The sequence below is a fragment of the Electrophorus electricus genome, chromosome 10, assembly GCF_013358815.1.
Source record: "Electrophorus electricus isolate fEleEle1 chromosome 10, fEleEle1.pri, whole genome shotgun sequence".
Taxonomy (NCBI): Eukaryota; Metazoa; Chordata; class Actinopteri; order Gymnotiformes; family Gymnotidae; genus Electrophorus; species Electrophorus electricus.
In genome coordinates, this window is record NC_049544.1 from 18,759,012 (window position 1) to 18,779,667 (window position 20,656).

At 41.1% G+C, this 20,656-nt stretch overlaps 4 protein-coding genes across 7 annotated transcripts in view; 3 read left to right on the forward strand and 1 right to left on the reverse strand.

Annotated features, from left to right (window-relative positions):
- Positions 1-1,858, forward strand: part of spidr (scaffold protein involved in DNA repair) — a 37,152-nt gene extending 35,294 nt beyond the window's left edge. For all 4 annotated transcript variants that reach the window (XM_027016944.2, XM_027016945.2, XM_027016946.2 and 1 more), the window contains exons 18-20: positions 73-184; positions 766-816; positions 1,343-1,858. In XM_027016944.2, coding sequence (XP_026872745.2) covers positions 73-184; positions 766-816; positions 1,343-1,456 — 277 coding nt within the window. In that variant the 3' untranslated portion in view covers positions 1,457-1,858. The remainder of the gene's footprint in view (positions 1-72; positions 185-765; positions 817-1,342) is intronic.
- A 236-nt stretch (positions 1,859-2,094) lies between these two features.
- Positions 2,095-3,519, reverse strand: cebpd (CCAAT enhancer binding protein delta). The gene has a single exon (XM_027016948.2). The coding sequence runs from the start codon at positions 3,279-3,281 to the stop codon at positions 2,427-2,429; it is 855 nt and encodes a 284-aa protein (XP_026872749.2). The 5' UTR covers positions 3,282-3,519; the 3' UTR covers positions 2,095-2,426.
- A 1,086-nt stretch (positions 3,520-4,605) lies between these two features.
- mcm4 (minichromosome maintenance complex component 4) lies at positions 4,606-11,661 on the forward strand. Its single transcript, XM_027016926.2, is given in 18 exon segments — positions 4,606-4,854; positions 5,548-5,617; positions 5,886-6,041; positions 6,146-6,276; positions 6,527-6,628; positions 6,821-6,916; positions 7,079-7,174; positions 7,676-7,814; positions 7,990-8,210; positions 8,386-8,506; positions 8,655-8,914; positions 9,426-9,791; positions 10,030-10,120; positions 10,123-10,156; positions 10,304-10,511; positions 10,682-10,910; positions 11,113-11,246; positions 11,429-11,661. Coding segments are annotated over 17 exon segments (2,535 nt in total). The 5' UTR covers positions 4,606-4,854; positions 5,548-5,559; the 3' UTR covers positions 11,522-11,661.
- Positions 11,662-15,202: 3,541 nt separating this feature from the next.
- ube2v2 (ubiquitin-conjugating enzyme E2 variant 2) lies at positions 15,203-19,984 on the forward strand. Its single transcript, XM_027016953.2, has 4 exons — positions 15,203-15,277; positions 16,724-16,872; positions 18,185-18,310; positions 18,550-19,984. The coding sequence occupies exons 1-4, from the start codon at positions 15,262-15,264 to the stop codon at positions 18,694-18,696; spliced, it is 438 nt and encodes a 145-aa protein (XP_026872754.1). The 5' UTR covers positions 15,203-15,261; the 3' UTR covers positions 18,697-19,984.
- The last annotated feature ends 672 nt before the right edge of the window (positions 19,985-20,656 follow it).

The window sequence follows — 20,656 nt, forward strand, 5'->3', positions numbered from 1 at the left end:
ATTTTTTGTTTATTACCTGATAAAATAGCATGGATAAAACCTTAACTAAAGCTGAAATACTACTCTCTCTAGGGAAGTGTTTCTTTGTGCAGAATGTGGAGTAGTGGACAAACCAACCACAAAGATGCAACTTGAAGTATTTCTCAGTTGTCCTTCATTAACTCACAGTACTGTGAAAATTAAGGTGAGCTTTGGAAACATGTTTCAAGAATTGCAGGTTTTTAATGTAAATATTAGTGTATTTCCATAAACTGCACATGTAAACTCTCAAGAGAGGAAGGAAAATGTAACAATCTGCTCTTCTTTGCAGCATTTTCATTACATCTCATTATCCCCCTATATTTTTCCTAAACACTAAGAGTATTACACTAGCATCTTATGAAACTGAGATGCAAGTAGATTACATGTACACTGCTAGTAAAACATGTAATTTCTCTCCTACTGAGTCCGTAATGACACTAAGAAGCTGCATAATACTAGGACACTAAACGGCACACTAAAGCTTCAGGTACCCATCTATGATGTGCTGAGTAGTACATGACTGTCATTGCTCATGTATGATTGTGAAGAAGTGCACCATTTTACACACTTGCTTATAATTTGCTTATAGCTTATTCCTCAACATCTTTAAAGCTCCTTGACCAAAGCATCCTAGCAATTCACTACTTTACATGAAATTACTTACACGACATTAATATTACGCTACACTAACATTTACAGTTGTATCTTTTCAACAATTAATTTTGTTTGTGTACTTTTTTACAGCTGCAACAGAAATCCATAGTGTCCCTCTTAAAGTCAACCGGATATACTGAGGTGAGATTCTTCTCATGTTCTCTTTATTGTAACTGTAAAGTTTTTGTTTCAAATCAGTAGCATAACCCAGGAGAGATATTTAACCAGCGCTTGTAGTAAATACACCAAACCATGTGATTGCCCTGGTTGTAGCTATAATTTTGCTTATTTGAAGGGATTTTTAATAACAAGTATTAAGTAACACTGTCAACATGTTATCTTATGTTTATATTCTGCCCAAGTGGGTGGAGACTGTTATGATGTCATTGAAATCAGAGCAGGCAGCCTCTATCACTGATCAGAAACAAGAGCCCACCAGAGCTCATAAGCCATTGATGTACCTGATTTAAGACTTCTATTTCATCTTACTGCTCACTGAACCTAAGTGCACACAGAACAAGCAGCCTAAGAATTCCAGAGAAATTGGTATCCAGCATTTTCTTTCCTGCATGCTCTAGTGGTGAACTTGATTTGATATTCATTGTGTTTGACAGCGTCCATGTTTTCAGGCACAAAATTTTGTTTGCTTATTTGCTTTGATCCACAGGGATATGAGGTGCAGAATGTGCTTGGGAAGAAAGTTGGCCCTCTGAGTGCCTTCATCCATGTTATCAGCAAGCAATCCACCCTTTGGATGGGTTTAGAGGAGATTGTTCTATGACCCACCCTCATGGATACACCTGTGTACCTTGGATAACCTTTGCATCACTCATCTGTCCATTACCAAAGGAAACATAGTATATTGCCAGTCTAAACATAAGTACAAATGAATTGTTTTTACATACCCTTAAGCCTGTAGAGGCTGAGATTTCTTGTAGCATCGTCAAATGTTGCTGTTTTTCTCATGCCATGAACTGAATAGGATTTTAAACACTAATTTTGATTAGCTATGGTCTTGTTCGTTCATTTCCATTGCAAACAGCCTCTCAAACATCCACATCATCTTCCACTCCTGTTAATGAACACCTGGAGCATAATGCTACCAGTGTAACTGTACATAGAACATTTTGTAACGTGTATTGCTATAGGGCCTATGCTATAAAAACACGGTGTGTACATTTTATTTTTAATGTGGCATTGTCACTGTGGATGTTTTCATAGTACAACCAGGGAAAGAGAACATGCCACTAGTGAGTGTCAGTTTTGCATGGTTATTGATGAGCTGGGGTAAATTTCTGGTTTGAGTATAGCTAGTAATCTGTTTTTCGAGTAGTAGCAAGACACGTCGATTCACTTTGAGTGGTCACGCCCCATTGCATGCCACCCGATTCAAGACTGCGTTCATTCATATCGACGAGCCAAGATTTCATGTAATTTTATTACTCATTTACTAACAATGTTCCAGTTTTTGTACAAACTATATATAAAGTTTCCAAAAAAAACATGCTCTGGCATCAATACAAAGTGGAATTATAAAACGTACCATAACGTATGAAGTTTGTAATAATTTAGAATTTAAAAAAAAAAAAAATCCGAAGATATTCACAAAAAGGGCAGCAACTCGAAGTTCAGTGCCAAAGTTCAGCTGTAACTCAATGCACGTATGCTACAGCGTAAATGCATATTCAAGTCCCTTGAGGTATGTTCGAATAGCTCGCTTCTAAAAGGCAAGCTTTGGTAGGTTTCACGTGTCACCGACTGTCAGCAGTAGCACGCGTTTCATATGCTGAATCGGGAAGCTGTTTGAAGAAGGCTCTGAGACTACTAAGTTCACGCGTTAGATGATCGATAGTTTTATGCAGGCGTTCGTTCTCTGCACTCAGTTCGATCAACTTTTGCTGCATTTCCAAATTGCGCCGCTTGGCCTTGTCCCTGCTTTTACGCACAGCAATGTTATTCCGTTCGCGTCGTTGGCGATATTCCGGACTAAATCGGTCAACAGTCTTTTTAATCTTGTCTTTTCCCGTCCTCCGTTGTCCGGATGGGGTGATGGACTCCGCAGAGAGTGGCTCCGGCGTTGTCGGAGGCGTTGGCTGTCCGGTATGCAAGCTGACGGAGGTCTGAGCGCAGGTCTCTATCTGCGAGGGCAACGACGAAGACATGTCACTGTCACTCCAGTCATTCTCCTGTTTTATTGGCGCACTGAAACTTCCTTTTCCGAAATCCTTTGAGACGGAAAACGCGCAGTTTGACAACTGCATGTTGCTTGATATTGTGTTTGGCTGGTATAAGTCAGCCTTTTCCTGCTTTACAGCACTGTTGAACAAATCAGCAAACAACTCGTCGTTGCAGAGTTCGAAGTTTGGTGCTGAAGACATGGAGTCGATGTAAACGCTGAAGTCGATGGCGCTTTCATCATCATAAATGGCATGAGCGTTGCTTAGTTCGACCATGCTACTGTCCTCGCTAGTGCCATCTCGCATAGGTTTATTGTCTCCAGGGACACCGCTCAACTTATTGTCGTAGAAGTTTGTAGGCTCCATCGCCCAGCTCATATTGCATGGTGGTGACACGCACTGCGAATCCAAGTTGTAGGTGTCGCACATGAACGCAGCTGTCCCCGCCGTTTTAAACAACTGCGTGGTTAGCTGAATGATTTAGAAACGAGAGGGCTCCTGTTGTCTCCGTCTGGAGAAAGCAGTTCCTGTTACGCCAGGAGTTTTGCAGGCTAGGCTAAACCATTAAACCGCGTACAATATTCCCAACTATAGTTTAAGGCTCGATTTCCTGACTCTTCTGGAACAGGTGTCACAGTCCTTGTTGCTCTAAGGCAACCTGTGAAACTCAAGTGCATAAGTATATATTCGCTGCTTACGTCAAAGGTTCACCACCCCCTTTGTGAAGCCAGTCATGTCCAGTGCCAGTCACATGTTCCGCCTCAATTCCCATTTTTAGGAGAGAAGGGTGTGCTCTTCAATAGTGCAGACGCCCACCAGGCTACTACGAGTAGACTTTGAGGAAGGGAACAAGTCTAAACAATTTTCTTTCTTTCTTTTTTTTTTACCATCAGTCAACACTGCGTTTGTCACATTAACCCATATAAGTTCTTTACACCTTATTTTTGCATAACAGACTTTAGCAACAGTTGCAGGAGATAACGTCATTTGTAGGTCTACTTCATAAGCCGACTTCATGAGTTTAGAATTACATGAATTTATAAATGATAATAGAGAAAGAACGTTGCTACGCCAGTGAGCTACAGTTGTTATTTCATATTCTGTGATATTTGAAATTAAAAGTCAGGTTTCTATTTACGCTATAAAAGGACATCACATGCTCTTCGAAAATACTGGATATTCTGTCAAGGCAAGCAGTGAATTAGTCACTTTAAATCACACTGAGACCATGTGGATCTTTTATTTTCCACTCTGAGCGTTGCGACCCTTGCTGTGTTTATGGACGCCCTCTGGCGGACATAAATATCGCAACTTCACCCTTCACACAACATGCCGCTTTCGTTTGTTTATTCTTTGCTTGTGTGGTGCGCCGAATAGTTTTCTATAGATCCGATTTATTTCGTGGACCACGGACCAAGGCACCCGAATGACCCGCTTTCCAACCCGCAACCAACATAAAATACAATCCATAGTGACGTTATCAAGGAAAATCTGTGTCGTATTAGGCAACCTTGCACGACAGTATCCTACTTACATTTAATAATATAACACTAAGATTTCACCTTAATTTAAGTTAGATAAGCAAAGCTTTCCTAATTCCCTAACCTCCCCGCCAACTATTCAACTTCAATCCAACGCCCCGCCCTAGCCGTTCGTCAGGACACGTGACTCTTTGTAGGTTTTGCCGCGGAAATTTTGGAAGAAACCAAAGAGATGGTGAGTCATTTACTGTACAGCTGTCTGAACATCAACACAATTCAGGACCATTTAAGCCTCCTATTTCTGGTGGAACTAATTTAACGTATGCCACTACTGCCATCAACCTTTCGGAATATGGATTTCTTTATTGAATACATACACAAACGTATGCCTCAAATGTTTCCCCTGCCGGAGATGTTCTTGCGCCTAGTTTCTGGATTGGTCTAAATTCTCCCGCGAAATATACGTCACGCAAGCGATTTTGCGCCACTCGGTGTCTCTTTGGAAAGAAGCTTCGTAGACGGTATATTTTGTGATCATTAAAATATATATTTTAAAGATATTGTGAGATATAGAAAATGAAGAGATACATTTGTCTATTAACTTTCTCTGTAGTTTATGTGGCGTATGTACAGTTTGTGTTTTTAATGAGAAGCCGTGGTATGCCATTAACTGTTTAACTACAGTTTAATATAACCTAGAATAGCGGGCACAAGTTATCTGAAGATAGACAGGGACTTCCTCGCTCCCTCCTTCGTTAGGTATTCTTGGTTAGTGGCCTGATTGGCTTTTGTCTGATCCCTCATTTAAGCTTGTTGGTGTTCGTAGACTTTTGCGCCTATTTCAAGTCGCTTTGCTGCTGCTTTTTCATTGCATTGCTCTCTTGCTGTTTTGTCTTGTTAACTAAAACGCGTTTACGTGTGCCATGTTCGACTTAACAGCCAGTAATGTTAACTGTTTACATGAAATTTTACGCAAGCGAACTAAGATGGCTAACTAGTTGGTTATCTAAAAGGCTCAGTCCCTCCCGCCTCCCAATGGCAAACTATCCTAGCTAGTTAGTAAAAAAAAAAAAGGCTTTGCCATGTTCGACATTTTCAATGCCTTAAACTTATTAAATGTTTAATTGCTTAACTGTTTAAAGCATGTGCTTGAACTCGCTTTTCTTCTCTGAATGTGCCACTAGATTACTAATTCGGAATAATCTGCTTCTTAGTGAGAGGTCAAGATGTCGTCTCCATCCTCCAGTGCCCGTAAACGTGTCAGAAGTAGCAACCCATCTACTCGTAAGTTATCACACATTCACCGGTAACTACAGAAACATTAAGCTGTTGTAGAGCCAGATGTCAGACAGTACGATGTATGTAAAATGTCCATCCAGAGTGCTATGCATGGACTTGGCTAGCTAAATGTTCTGTGTTGTCTGGTCCATCTGTTGCATCTACTGCATGAAACCAACATTATTGTACACCACAATATTATCACCAAGTTTCTTACTCTTAACTGTCATATATTTACTTGTGTAAAATATTTGAAATGTCTGTGTGCACAAAGCTGCTAGCGAGGACCCTCTAACCCCACGGCCCCACGGGGCCCAGGAGTCCTCAACAGGAGAGCTGCAGCCCCTGCCCACCTCACCTGGCACAGACCTGCAGAGTCTAGCCCCGCAGGACACCTCACTCTTCTCCAGCCCTGTACCTCGGCGCTCTGGTACGTACTCGCCTTTGGATGATTTGTATGATGTGGCTGAAATGTGAAGTCAAGTATGCAGTCTGAAATAGTTTTTTACATTAGTTTTGTCTCATTTCTGTCAGTTTCACAGAGTGAAGTGGACGCAAGTTCTCCACTTATCTATGACACACCCAGCCGTGGAACTCCGGCCAGGCAGCGTCCCGACCTCGGTTCTGTCAGAAAAGCCCCGCAGGTGGACCTGTGCTCTGAGCCTGTGAGTGGGAAAGCTGCGGGTGTCATAAATCTGACCGAATGTAATTTAAAGCTACATTTTGTGGCATCTGAAAATAAATTAGAAGTTAGACTGTGAAATAAGAGCTTCAAAGCGGATAAATTGGGTATGATGCTTCAGGTGACCCGCAGTAACAGTTGTATTCATCTTTTAACCTGGCCATGCGTTTGGTGCTCTTTGGTCTTGGTTGCTGAATCTTCAGGTATTGGTGTGAATTAACTTGTTCTTGCAGCCATCGGGAGACGTTACGGCCCCCAGTGAGCAGAATGCCGGGCAGAAACTTGTCATATGGGGCACTGACGTCAATGTGGGAACCTGTAAGGAGAAGTTTCAGGTAACACCTTATGACCATCCATATACAGTATATAGACTCTAAACCTCACAGATCTCTATATCCGACGTGAATGATTGTTATATGTAAAATTTCACAAGAATATGGCTTGATTTAACTGTTCACCTTCCTAGGCATTACAGAGTGAAATAGGCCATTACAGAGGCTTTAAACCGAGCTTTTGTTTGTTTGCAGCGTTTCCTGCAGCAGTTCATTGACCCCACCTCACGTGAAGGTGAGAACGTTAGTCTGGATCTGAATGAACCTCTCTACATGCAGAAACTGGATGAGGTACGTCACCCTTGATTATGCATGTGTAAGGCCTTAGTGTTTTATTGCCAATGTTCTCTTTGTGTGTGATGAAGAACTTTAGTAAGGGTGAGTAAGATTTTATGGTGTTCTTGATAGTGGCATTGTCCATGTTGTCACTGAGACGTCACCGGTGTGTTGCAGATCAGTGTTGTTGGGGAGCCGGTGCTGAATGTGAACTGTGGTCATGTTCAGGCCTTTGATGCCGACCTGTACCGACAGCTCATCTGCTATCCTCAGGTAACCCCCGTCTTTCCACTTTAGATCACATGGCTGGGGAAGCTGGAACTTTTCTGGATGATATGGTCTGTCAGTGCTGGCTGGTAGCAGAATTTACCAGCAAAGTTGTTTGGCGATACATGGGTTTGATGTGTGCTCAGTGAGTCAATAAAGTCACAAGTCACGTGCTGACCTGGTCTTTTGTGTGACACATTTTGCCATGTTTTTAATTTAGCATAAGATTTAAAATATTTTTTTCTGATAAAGAATGATGTGGGTCTGAAGAGTATTAGGTAGGGCAATCTTGCTGAACTTGCTTGAGATGCTGACTAGTAAAATATAATCTTGGGTGTGTGATGAGCTGCACATTATGATCAATACTGCAGCATCTCTTTTGTATGTGTGTATCTTTGCTTTTTGTGAATAGTGAAATACATTCTTCTGCCCTCTGAAAGCTAACTTAATTTTCTCGTTCAGAGTATAAATGCACTAACTTTAAGCCAATTGCTTTCTTCTACTCAGGAAGTAATCCCCACTTTCGATATGGCAGTCAATGAACTGTTCTTCGACCGTTTCCCTGATTCTATCCTGGAGCATCAAATCCAAGTGCGTCCCTACAGTGCCTTGAAGACCAGGAACATGCGTAGCCTCAACCCTGAGGGTGAGTCTTCCTCTGTCCCCTGTCCACTCTTCTCATACTCGGAACTTTGTTGAGGATGAAGTCAGTGCTGTGAAGAATAATGGCTGCAGCTCAGTGTACTTCCTTTAGTGGTTACTTGTTCATCATGGTGTGGCCTGTGGTGTGGGTTGATGTTGGCATTTTGTTCATTTCTCAGACATCGACCAGCTCATTACTATCAGTGGCATGGTGATCCGCACCTCCCAGCTGATCCCAGAAATGCAGGAGGCGTTTTTCCGCTGCCAGGTGTGTGCATTCAGCACGCAAGTGGAGGTGGACCGAGGACGCATAGCTGAGCCTGCAGTTTGTCGCAACTGCAACACCACCCACAGCATGGCTTTGGTGCACAACCGCTCAGTCTTTTCTGACAAACAGATGGTGAGTACCTTGGGGCAGATGCATGGATGCAGCTCATCAGATGGACACAGTGCTGAAGCCTCCAGCAGTAGTATGGAGGACATGTACTGGCTTCTGCAGTTCAGTGGAGATGAGGTTGGAATACTCACCTCCACCTGTGAAATTCTCTTTTCAGCATTTTAATCATGTTTGACAGATCAAGCTCCAGGAATCTCCAGAGGACATGCCCGCTGGTCAGACCCCGCACACCACTGTAGTGTATGCCCACAATGACTTGGTGGACAAAGTACAACCTGGAGATCGGGTGAACATTACAGGTACGCGCTGCCCTCCTGATGTGCTTCTGCCTGCCCCAAGGTTCTGGAAAAACAGTTGCTCATTGTGTAATTGGACAGTAATGAACTAAATCAAACATTTAAAAGTGCAGGCCATTTCAGAGCTCTGACCCCTTGCGTTCCTCCACAGGCATTTACAGAGCGGCACCCATGCGAGTCAACCCACGCCAGAGCCAGGTGAAGTCTGTGTACAGGACCCACTTCGACGCCATCCACTTTCGCAAGACAGACGAGCGGCGTCTGCACGGCCTGGATGAGGAGAATGAGCAGAGACTCTTCACGGAGGAGCGTGTAGCCACGCTCCGCGAGCTCGCAGCCAAGCCTGACGTCTATGAACGGCTCTCGTCTGCCCTCGCGCCCAGCATCTATGAACATGAGGACATCAAAAAGGTGCAGTGCATGTTTGTTTGCCTATCGACTACTTCTGGTTTATACAGAAACGTATTTGTTAGTATTTAATCACTACCTTATTTTACACATTGAAAGGAACTCTTGCAGGGCGTGTCCTTTAGCATATCATTGCCAAATGCTTGCGACTGTGTCTTTTGACAAGATGGTGGGTATCTTCTGACTACCTGCCTAACATGATCGATCTTAATTATTTTGTGGTTTGTTTGTTTTTTTTTCAATGAAAATGAACAAAAAGTCTAGCAGTATTTACTGGTAGCTAGTGAGGGATAAAGTTTACTACGCTGGACATTTTTAAAATCTTAGTCTCGGCTGCTTTCTTGCATCATTAGCATTAGACTATTCTAGGTATAGCATGCGCATCATTAGCAATTGAATTTATAGTCCATGAAAAAGGCAAATTGACCACTACAGCAGTATATAGTGATCAGTTGTTTCTGCCATATCCATCACCACACTAATGCACCCTTTTGATGTGCTGGGAATGTTTCAGGGAATCCTGCTACAGCTGTTTGGTGGCACACGGAAGGACTTCAGCCAGACGGGTCGTGGCAACTTCCGCGCTGAGATCAACATCCTGCTGTGTGGTGATCCGGGCACCAGCAAGTCGCAGCTGCTGCAGTACGTGTTCAACCTGGTGCCCCGTGGGCAGTACACATCAGGCAAAGGCTCCAGTGCTGTGGGCCTCACCGCGTACGTGACAAAGGACCCGGAGACACGGCAGCTGGTGCTCCAGACTGGCGCGCTTGTGCTCAGCGACAACGGCATCTGCTGCATTGATGAATTCGACAAGATGAGCGACAACACACGCTCTGTACTGCATGAAGTCATGGAGCAGCAGACCCTCTCCATTGCCAAGGCAGGTGCACACTGGCATAAGACCTGTACAGCTTTAGTTATTAGTCCAGACACACTGCTGAAGTAAAACCCTGCTGACCCATAGTGGTTTACATCTAGTCCAGATGCTTTCCATTGCTATGGTGAGGTGCATTTTTAATTAATTTTGAATGGTTTATAATTGAGTAGCACTAGACAGTATGTCATTCAGTCCATGAGTGGTGGAACCTAAATTGATGGTGCTCTCTGTGATGCTTTAGGCTGGAATCATTTGTCAGCTGAATGCACGGACCTCTATCCTGGCAGCAGCCAATCCTGTGGAGTCGCAGTGGAACCCCAAAAAAACCACCATTGAAATATCCAGCTGCCTCACACACTCCTCTCCAGGTAAACTAGGGTCTAATGCACCTTGAAACTGCTAGGTGCTGTTATGAAGCTGCTCAGGGCTTCTCCCAGCATTGAGAACCACAGGTCCCAAAACGGTAGTCCCTCACCCTCTGTCTTCTTTTTTTTTTTTTTTGGTCTCACTCTCAGGTTTGATCTGATTTTCCTGATGCTGGACCCGCAGGATGAGGCATATGACCGGCGTCTGGCACACCACCTGGTGGCCCTCTATTACCAGAGTGAAGAGCAGGTGGAGGAGGAGTACCTGGACATGGCCGTCCTTAAGGATTACATTGCCTATGCCCGCACTTGCGTCAGTCCGAGGCTAAGCGAGGAGGCCAGTCAGGCGCTTATTGAGGTATGAAGGAAGCAAATACGCTTCCGTCAGGAGTCCAGCACTGTCCTAAAGTGCTCGGGTCCTGCTGAACTCCACGATGTTGTGTCCCTCTAGAACTAGTGCTTCTCTTTCATTCATTCTCTTACATTTGAGGAGTTGTTTGGTACTGACTTTTTGGTCATGACTTCCAGGCCTACGTGGACATGAGAAAGATTGGCAGTGGGAGGGGGATGGTATCTGCTTACCCTCGCCAGCTGGAATCTCTGATCCGGCTGGCTGAAGCTCACGCCAAAGTGCGCTTCTCTGACAAAGTGGAGACCATTGATGTGGAAGAAGCCAAGAGACTGCACCGAGAGGCTCTGAAACAGTCTGCCACTGATCCCAGAACAGGCTTTGTGGATATCTCCATCCTCACTACAGGTATAAGTTTAATCCTGACATGCTGAGTGAAAGATATGGAGAGTGTGTGATGAAGTGCATGTCTGGTAGATGAATGAATGATGGATCACTTGCTGAGTTTCAACATGTTTACAGAATGAGAACTGCATCATGTTTTATGAAGTCAGTGTATTTGAATATTGTCATGTTAAGCAGTGGTATGTTTTGGCATTGTTGTGTGTAGGTATGAGTGCTACAGCCCGGAAGCGTAAGGAGGAAGTAGCACAGGCTCTGAAGAAACTCATCCAGTTGAAGGGAAAAACACCAGCCTTGAAATACCAGCAACTGTTTGATGATCTTCGTGCACAGTCAGAGGCTGTAAGCTCACTCACTCACACACAGCTTTACTAACAGAATGAATGTGCATTCATTAAACCCAGGTGGCAATATTTAAATATGTGATTTGAAAAATATGAATTGTCAGGAACAAACTTAGTTTTAAGGGGAAACCTTGAGCTTTGACTACCACCTTGTAAGTACCCTTGTTTTTTTTATTTCAGGCCATAACGAAGGACATGTTTGATGAGGCCCTTAGAGCACTTGCAGATGAGGACTATTTAACAGTGACGGGGAAAACCGTGCGTCTGCTTTAAATCTTAACACTCACTAGGATTTCTCCTTCCTGATTTAACTCTGCTGCTTTATTTTGTCTGTAGAGCAATGCTTTATTATAGAGTTGATTTTGTTTGAAGACTTGTTCTGGTTTGCAATTAAAACTGCTGATTTTTGTCTGCTTTTTGTTCATGTTTAATCCTTTTGATGTTTAAGGAGAAATAAGTCATTTTTATCATCAAAAAGTAGCATACATTGATTCAGTTTGTTTGTTTTTTTTAATATAGTGCAGCTTACATTTGAGGACCAATGACTCAATTCTCACGTGAGCTGTCATGTTTTATAGAGAAGTTCTCGCCTATAGAGGAAGCAGCATTTAAGCCATGTACAGAATCTCATTCAGGCACTTGGGTGTTAGTATAATGAGAAGAATAATTGGAAAATTGACTTGTAAAAGAGAAACAATTGGATGGAAATGAGGTAGTTACGAATTTAAATTATATAATTTTAACATTTTCCCAAAGCTTCCCTAAACTTTTCTTAACGACCTTAATTAGCGAGGCTTTCCTGAAACAATTCCTGACTAAAGTAAGCCGCTACTACGTACCCTTTCTCGTAAATGAGAGACATGAGTGCGATTCATAAAGTGCTTTATTTGGATTTTGCCTGCAATTCTGCACCATGAAGATAGAGGCCGTGAAAACTCAGACTGCCGTTATTATTTTTTAAATTTTTGAAAAAAGAAACTACAATGATTTTCCAAAAATGTTTTCTGTTCTTCTTAAGGGTTCTTCATAAGGGTCCAAAGAAAAATATCGGGTGAGCTGGAAAATGGATGATTCCGCACTTGCATACTGTCACTGTATGCAAGTATGAGATATAGAGAAATAAGTCTGGCTGCTTTGTCTTCATTTTTAACAAGGCGCCTGGTCTGCTAATTATGAAAGTGAGAAAATTGGGAACCAATAATTCAACATAGCGTGGTTTAACAAGGCAAACCAGCAGGTGCACATCTCTATTTATTGCTTATGTCAGACACAGCACGAACGTTTGCGGAGCACTGTATTTTTGAGGCATCACAGTTACGTGCACGCGAACTTGTCGCTATCCTAGACTGCTTAAAGGACGGATGCAAAAAAATGAACATGAGGTTGCATGGCTTTGGCACACCTGTAAACCCGGCAGGTGATGGTGAATCACCTTCATTTTTAGGTCATTAGTTGACTGACTGACTCAGGGACTTTGTGCACGTGTGTGTATAACATGCTTTTCTTTCGCTGATGTTGTATAACCTGCATACGTACAAATGATTCTGTGAGATTCTATGTGTGAGAGCGTGTGTATATCGATTTTTATCTATTGTACAACTGCTTCGAATACGACTCGTTTTATGAAATTTTCGGTATAATATGTTTTTATAAAGTTTACACGTTCCTTTAAGATTTGACAGCGTGAAACCAAACGGACCGGGTGGAAGAAGTACTTTAAACTCATTCGTTAAATTTCGGACAACGGAGGCCTTTGGGAAACTGAGAACTCACTCATTCTTTCTTCACGTCTTTTGTTAGGTCGATAAGAATGGTCGTTTTGTGGAAATTCACCCCAGATAAATTAAAAGATGTATTTAGGTTTATGGGAATAAAGATACATGTCACATGCATGTATCCAATTGGTGTTTTAGCAATAAAAGAAATAAATGAATGACTGAAGTCTTTACAACATTCATCTTGCAAGCTTCCATTTCTACACTGTTCTAGTCTGGCTCTAGTTTAAAAAAAATGTAACATGTCACCAGCAACTTCAAAGTAGATCACTGTAACTGTCTCCCATTCTAACTTATGCCTACAAATCTATCATAGAGATATCTGATTTCAATGTCCTTGAGTTCACCAAGTACACTGTTCTTCTACAAACAGTAGTAGATCTAGCTGAGCGATCAGGACAATATTTACTGACTGTATGAAAATCCGAGCAGTTGAATTTTCTTTAAATGGATAGATTACAGTGAATTTAGAAAGTTACCAAATATAGAAACCTTTCAAAGTTTCCACATTTGGTATGCTTAAGACCTATTTTTAAATGATTTCAAACTGGGGTTTTTTTCCTCATCAATCTACACAACACTTCCAAAAACAAAAAACAGATTTTGAAATGTTTTGTAAACTTATTCTAAATAAAATACTGACCCTTTGTCATGACAGTAACAGTTGAACTCTGGTACAGCCTACTTCTATCAATGGTCTTTAAAATGCTTCTCCATCATTGGAGTACACTTGTGCCTAATTGAATTGACTGTACATAAGGAAAGGTCTCACAGTTGATAGTACATGTTAGAGTGAAAAGCAAACCATCTGGTTGAAAATATTTACTGTATAGCTGTGACCCAGGCTTGTATCAAGTTCTGGGGAAGAATGTGAGTAAGCTCTGCATCATTTGAAGGACACAGTAACCTCCATCATTCTCACATGAACAATGTACAGAACTGCTGATAGTCTTCTCTGTGTGGCTTCCCTGACAAACTGAGTTACTGGGGAAGAAGGACACAGTCAGACTGGTAACCAAAAACCCAGTGGACACAATGAAGCAGCTCAGGATTTCTGTTGTGGACATAAGAACAAACAGATGGCCAACAGCCAGTGCAGCACTGGAACCTGCTTGAAGTTTGCCAAAAGGCATCTGCACAACTCAGACCATGAGTAAGGTCTGGTGGTTTAATGAAACAAAGACTGAACTATTTCATTTCCCTTTAGGGATTAAAAAATTTGTTATGCTTTAGGCCACAGTTCCCAGTGGTGTGTGTGGAGCAGACCAGTCACTGAGAATTGATTCATTAAGACGGTGGCAGCATCATGCTGTGAAGATGTTTGTCTGTGACAGGGACTGGGCTGCAAGTCTGGATGTAGGCAGTGCTTGAAGTTGGCTGGTATTCATTGGTATACAATACCAACACTTCTACATTTTACTCGTTGGCATATCGTGACTTTTCTTGCATATTGGCATTTCTCACAAGCACCCCATACTCTTTCTGCCCTCTCCATATCCAGTTCTTGGTGATACATAATGACAAACTATGTTACCTGGGGGCACTGTGATGCTCACCTGTTCCCATTCTCCCTACAAGTCTAGTACAAGACAAGTAACATTAATGCTAGTCTATGTAATGTTAATGCTAAATAATGACATTGGCCTGGCTCCCAAAAGGTGCGAAGAGAATGTGGGAGTCAAACAGACATCAGAGCTTCAACCAGAACCAGTACTAAATGCAAGCTGGGAGCAGCATGCTAACATTAGTACCACTCCTAGCATCACCAAAAACACCTCTAAAGCTACCACTACCACAGCCAGCTATGACCAATAACGTCAGTAAAGATGAATGGCCCAGTATCCTTTGGGGCAAAGTAGCTTCACAACCAGAGCCTCTTTATTCTGTGTGGGAGACTAAAGAGGGTCTCCAAATGCTACTCCTATCGATAACGTAAAAGGAATCACGTCGTCTTAGGCTCTGATGCGACCTTATAAACGTCTTGCTGACGTTTTTTCTGGCGTTTGAAATGCAAATCAAGGTCCAATAATCAGATGTACCGACTATTTTGTTTTTTAATTCCATTTTGGCAATTCAGTGTAATAAATCATTTAGACACTAGACATCCAGATGAAGCGAGCATCAATAGATCCCCTGATTGCCTCGTCACACCCCATCTTTTCAATGCAGTAGTGGTGACGTATTAGTCAACTGTCCTGACGTCATGATATCGTGCGCTTCTGGATTTGGCTGAAGAAGATGGCGGCCTCCTCAGGTTTGTCTAACATTAAGTGAAATTTATAAATAATCTTTTGCAACACTGTCTAAGACATTGTATCAAAAAGAACAAACCGTTATTTTGCGCTCAACTTACCAAAATCGTCTCGCTAGGGAATTACGTGATCTGTGTATTTTGTGTTTACTTAGCGAGTTCCTTATATAAAGTGTGCTGTCCTGACATCAGTTTCTGCTCTGAGGTTAGCGCTATCAGCTGGCGAACTGACTGGTTATTGTTGAGCTATTTTAGTTTAGTCACTTATTTTACTTTAGTCACAGAATTTCATAATGTCAGAATTTAATAATGTAGTACCAGCTAATGTGTGTTGGGCTGGTAGCACCAGCTCTTCACGGCCTGTAGCAATTGCTGTCAAATGACAAGTAGGTTAGCTGTTGGGAAAAACTGCCTTTTTCTTATGGTCCATGCTTACCACAATAGTATGCCCATCCCAAGAGAAACTAGAAACTAGCTGGGTATCTGCTAGCTGTTTTTAAATTGTGATTCATCTAAATTTAAACGCTAGTTTGTATGTTTGTTATTATTTAGCTAGTTAGCTGTGCTAGCTATCTTTGCTCTGACCATGCTGTTCGCCGCTTTGTAGCGACGACATAACCTAGCTAGCTAAAGTTCTTGGATTTAAAAGTCATTTGTACTTCGGGTTGGCAGATATATGTAGTACTTTTTAATTAAGTGCGAAGCTGGCTGTTTAGTCTACCCTGTTTTTTAAGCCTTTGCAAAATTCGTAAAATGAACCTAGGTGTATCCAGCCAGCCATAATTTGAGGAAGTGTTACAGCGAGGGCTCGTTTATTCAGGTGGGACTTGTTAGCAGTGTTTGCGAAAACTACTGCGATAGCATTCCTTTCACATTTTAAAAACTAGATTAGAATAATGTTTGAATTACTTCACAAAGCTATACCACCCACTTTTGTTCATTGTGGATATGTCTCACGCAGCGCTTTTAACAAGGTTTAGCTATACTAGCTACCTTACGACAGGCCGCGTACGTGTGTTTTGGGTGACAGTATTTAAGGCTGGTCCTGTGTTTTTAATAAGGTATTTACGTGTGTTTGGGTTAGTTGCGCAGTCCTCTGAACGCTTTTGAGATTTGCTAGGCGTAATTTATCATATCTGGTTTGCTTCTTTTCCTTACATTACTTAAAGGCCTTTTTACTTTTTCTGACAACCGACGTTGTGATTCACAACTGTGCTACTGTGATTTTGTCCTTTTAAAGTTGGTGAACGGGAAAAAATTTTCTTTTTTTGGCAGTGCGAAACGTTCACGCAGTGTTGACACCTGTTCTACCTATGTCTTAGTTTTCTTTGCAGTTAAGAATAATTAGAATAATTTAACAGAATACGCAAGTTATTTCAGTTAACGTCAAAGTGTCAAGCTGTTCTGACTAAGAACTGTTCTTTTTTACATGAGTTGTCACTTTTATAGGAGTTAAAGTTCCACGCAATTTTCGTTTGTTGGAGGAACTGGAAGAGGGACAGAAAGGTGTTGGAGATGGCACAGTAAGCTGGGGACTTGAGGATGATGAGGACATGACTTTAACACGATGGACAGGAATGATCATTGGACCTGCGCGAGTATGCTCAACATTTTTGATCTCTCTCTAAGATAAAACTAATCATTTAACATGGTGGTTTTGTTTCAGAGTTATGGAATGGTAGACTTTCCTGTAAGTTCTGCATCTTGTCAGTTCAATTTTGAGCTGAACATTTTATTTACTGAAGTGCACAGACTTGTTTTTCTTCCTGTAATGAAATTTTAAAGTAGCTCTTTACTTTACTTTAGTTTCTTTATAAGCATTCTGAAAGGGGTGTAGGGCTTAAAATATGCTATGCCAAAAATGTCAGCTATCTTCCAGATTCTCTCCTGTTCTTTCTGTGCCATGTGGCAGTGGACGTGCACACAGTTCATTCCTTAAAACAAAAGATAATTCAAAGGCTTAGCTGTATCAGGTGAACATACAGTACTTAATCATTTCTGGCTTCTGTGATGTGGATGCACCCAGAAGTGCATAACAGAGCTATTTTAATGTTTGCAGCAGGAGTGGAATGATTTATCATGCCAATAGATAACTGCTGGCATGCCATGAGTGCCACAGTTTAATGACAATGGGTATCATATTTATTGGCTTTCGCACTAAAATTAATTCACTACTTGCCAAGTCTAAACAGTTGAGAGCGCTTGTATGCAGATTAGCTTTAAATTGAATGAGATGATCAAAATAATTCAAAAACAACAAAAATGTTAAAAGAATCAAAATAACTAATTTCAGTTGCTTTGCCTAAAGGTGTTTAAAAATTATCTACCTATAAATACTTTCTTTGTAAATAATATGAAAGCTACTCTGCATCTCAGTACTTCATTGCTGGGCACCACATGCTTGAGGATGACGTATACAACTCTTTCTTTACATGTAATGACTGATCTTGTGATACTGCTTCTGTGTGGTTTGGCTATTACTTGCAGTACAGCATTCTAACCACTTAATTTGTTAGCAGCTGAAAGATGATGGGTAAAATTGACCAAGTTAATCATGTGAAATGTTTTGGTTTAGTTATAATAATGGAGCAAGATGACCCATTGAGAAATGTCAGGTGTAGTAAAATAGTGTAGACACCTGTAAGCTGAGAGCTGGGTTAATTAAGATATTTAGGCCAATATGCTTACATCTCATTTTGAACACATTTTAAATTATAAAATCAACTGTGCATGCATGGAAGTGCATGAGTGTATGTTCATGTAGTGTAACATGAAACTAAAGCATTGAATGACAGTGAATAGTGGTATAATCATATTTTATTAGAAGCTCCCTCAGGCACAGGTTCCTGTTTTTCTCTGTGCTGAGCTTCAACAACATACAATCTGTTAATTTTTCTTCTTGTTTCTCAGACTAATTATGAAAACAGGATATACAGCCTGAAAGTGGAGTGTGGACCTAAATACCCTGAAGTACCACCGAATGTTAGATTTGTAACAAAAATTAGCATGAATGGAATAAATAATTCCAATGGGATGGTAAGTAGTCTTTTAGATTATGTAAATAGTGTGGGTTTTCTTGGTACAGAATTTGATTTTGTCCAGCTTTCTGGTTTGTAAATGGGGAAATTGACACTTGGATCTGGGCTCCCAAGCTTTTTCAGACTGGACTGTGGCCCGCTGTATTTTCCACAGACCGCCACAGAGTAGGAACATGTATTGCATAAAATATATTAATTTTGGCATTAAAAATAAATTTTTCCTGTTTTTCATTTCAGGTGGATGCACGTAGCATACCAATTCTAGCGAAATGGCAAAATTCTTATAGCATTAAAGTTGTTCTTCAAGAGCTAAGGCGTCTAATGATGTCCAAAGAGAATATGAAGCTTCCTCAACCACCTGAAGGACAGACGTACAGCAATTAATTGTTAAGATTGTTTTTGACCCTCTGTCTTAAACCTTACTCTCCTAGAAATGTCTCGTAAGTCATCAGAGAAAAAAAAAGGAATAAACAAAAACAAAGAATTTGTTCACTCCACACATGAACAGGCAGCACGGAAGGGGCTGGATTGGACATTTCTAAATGTTTAGATTTGAAAAATTAATAAAGCAAAGCCCATATGTGAGGCACTGTGTGAAAAATTCTATTTTAAGATTGAGTGCACAAAGCTTTCTCCTCTAGTAAAGTTGTGTTGACCATAAGCTTTGTTTTCTAACCGGGTTTTTTTTTTTTTTTTTTTGGGTAGGCCAAAAAGACTGGTCTTGCCGATCTATTATATTAAGTTACAATGGCTGGACATCAAAACTAAATTTAAGATATGTACATGACAGCATGCCTAAGACAACTTGCAGTTTAGTTTGGGGAGAGAAAGAAAAGGTATACAGCTATGTTAAATTGTTAGATGGATTTGTTGGATGTACTGGAGCCCCTCACTGACTCTTATTGTAAGGGTTACTAAAGTGTGCCTGCAGACTTGTATTACAGTGGGGAATGAGTGAATGGTGGTCTTTTTTGCCCCCCACCCCCTTTTTTTAATGTGACACTTGCAGTTTGTTTCAGTGCAGTATCTTTTTAGCATTTAAACAGATGTTCAGTTCTGTTCTCACTCAAACCATGCATTTACCTCCTCCTATAAAATGTCTGGTGCATTAAAAAATACCCTTCTACATTCTCAGGCCTGTACCTGTATGATTTCATCTATGAGTTTACTGTATTTGCACATATTGCTATCTTATGAATTTACTTAACATGCATTGCTAGTTTAGTATGGATTATTGCATATGATAATTTTGTACAGTATGGCTTAATGTCCTGTTCGGGTGCTTGAAATCATTTTTGCAGTTTTAAGTTTGTATACCCACACATAGTTTACCAATACTTCCCTCTCTATAATAGAGCAGCAACTCTGATGTACCGAGATGTGATTAACGTTATTCATCAAGTAAGCCCTCACTAAACTTCAGGAGCTGCTTGTCTGCCTGATTTTGATACCGTAGGATTGAGCATTGATGTATGAACTGTTGGGCACAGAATCTCTGGCCACTCAGTCATTCGCAAAATGTGGATTCTTGTTAACAGAACTTGTTAATGCATCTCGATAAGTATTTGGTCCCTTTTTCTTTATTTATTTTTTTTAAACAGCATATATTATGGGTATGTTAAATTTGTGAGACAGGCTGCATTCAGGATAATAAATCGGATATTGTGGAACATGAGCGACTCACGTGGCCTTATGTCTGCTGTGGAACCCCAGGCATGTTTATCTCACTCTTACCTTGTTCAGCATTAGATCCTGGGCCACTTTTTACATTAAACACTTGTTCCTTTTGTATACAGGCTTACAGTTGTATATTATATTTGAACACAGTGTTTGCTCAAAGGTGTCTCCATATTCAATCTGTTCTAACATTAGATTTGATTACGAATATTTTATAAAATATATGAAATGAATATTAAACTGCTTACCTTGACAATACATTGTTCCACAGGCTATAAAAGTAGTATACACTCTAGTATACGCTGATTACAGTCTTGTGCTTATTTGGCAGCCTCTGGATTCTGTGGCCCCCCACTTTGCTGTCATCATTTTGTTTCTCTCTCCTTTGTGTCTCCAGCAGACCACCTAGTTAGGCTTATATCCTCTAGTTCACCAACAGGTCAAAGTAGCTGTTGTATTTTGAAGCCATTTGGCGGGGCTATATCCACAGTTATAATATCCACGGCTATATCCAGTGTTTTAATACACTTTTTCCTCTTGCATGGCCAGCAGAGGGCAGTAGGCTGTCTCTGGGCCTTAAAACTATAGCTTAATTGTGAGCTTGCCAAAGGGACTCAGGGCAGTGGCGTGAGTGCCAGAGCAGTTGTCTCATGTCCTCACTTTGTCC

Bases quoted from the DNA above. Each gene is read 5' to 3' on its own strand.
- cebpd (XM_027016948.2), bottom strand. From the start codon at position 3,281: ATGTGCGACACCTACAACTTGGATTCGCAGTGCGTGTCACCACCATGC.
- ube2v2 (XM_027016953.2), top strand. The intron at 16,873-18,184 runs GTATGCTCAACA...CTTGTTTCTCAG, and splicing joins TGATCATTGGACCTGCGCGA to ACTAATTATGAAAACAGGAT. The intron at 18,311-18,549 runs GTAAGTAGTCTT...TTTTCATTTCAG, and splicing joins TAAATAATTCCAATGGGATG to GTGGATGCACGTAGCATACC.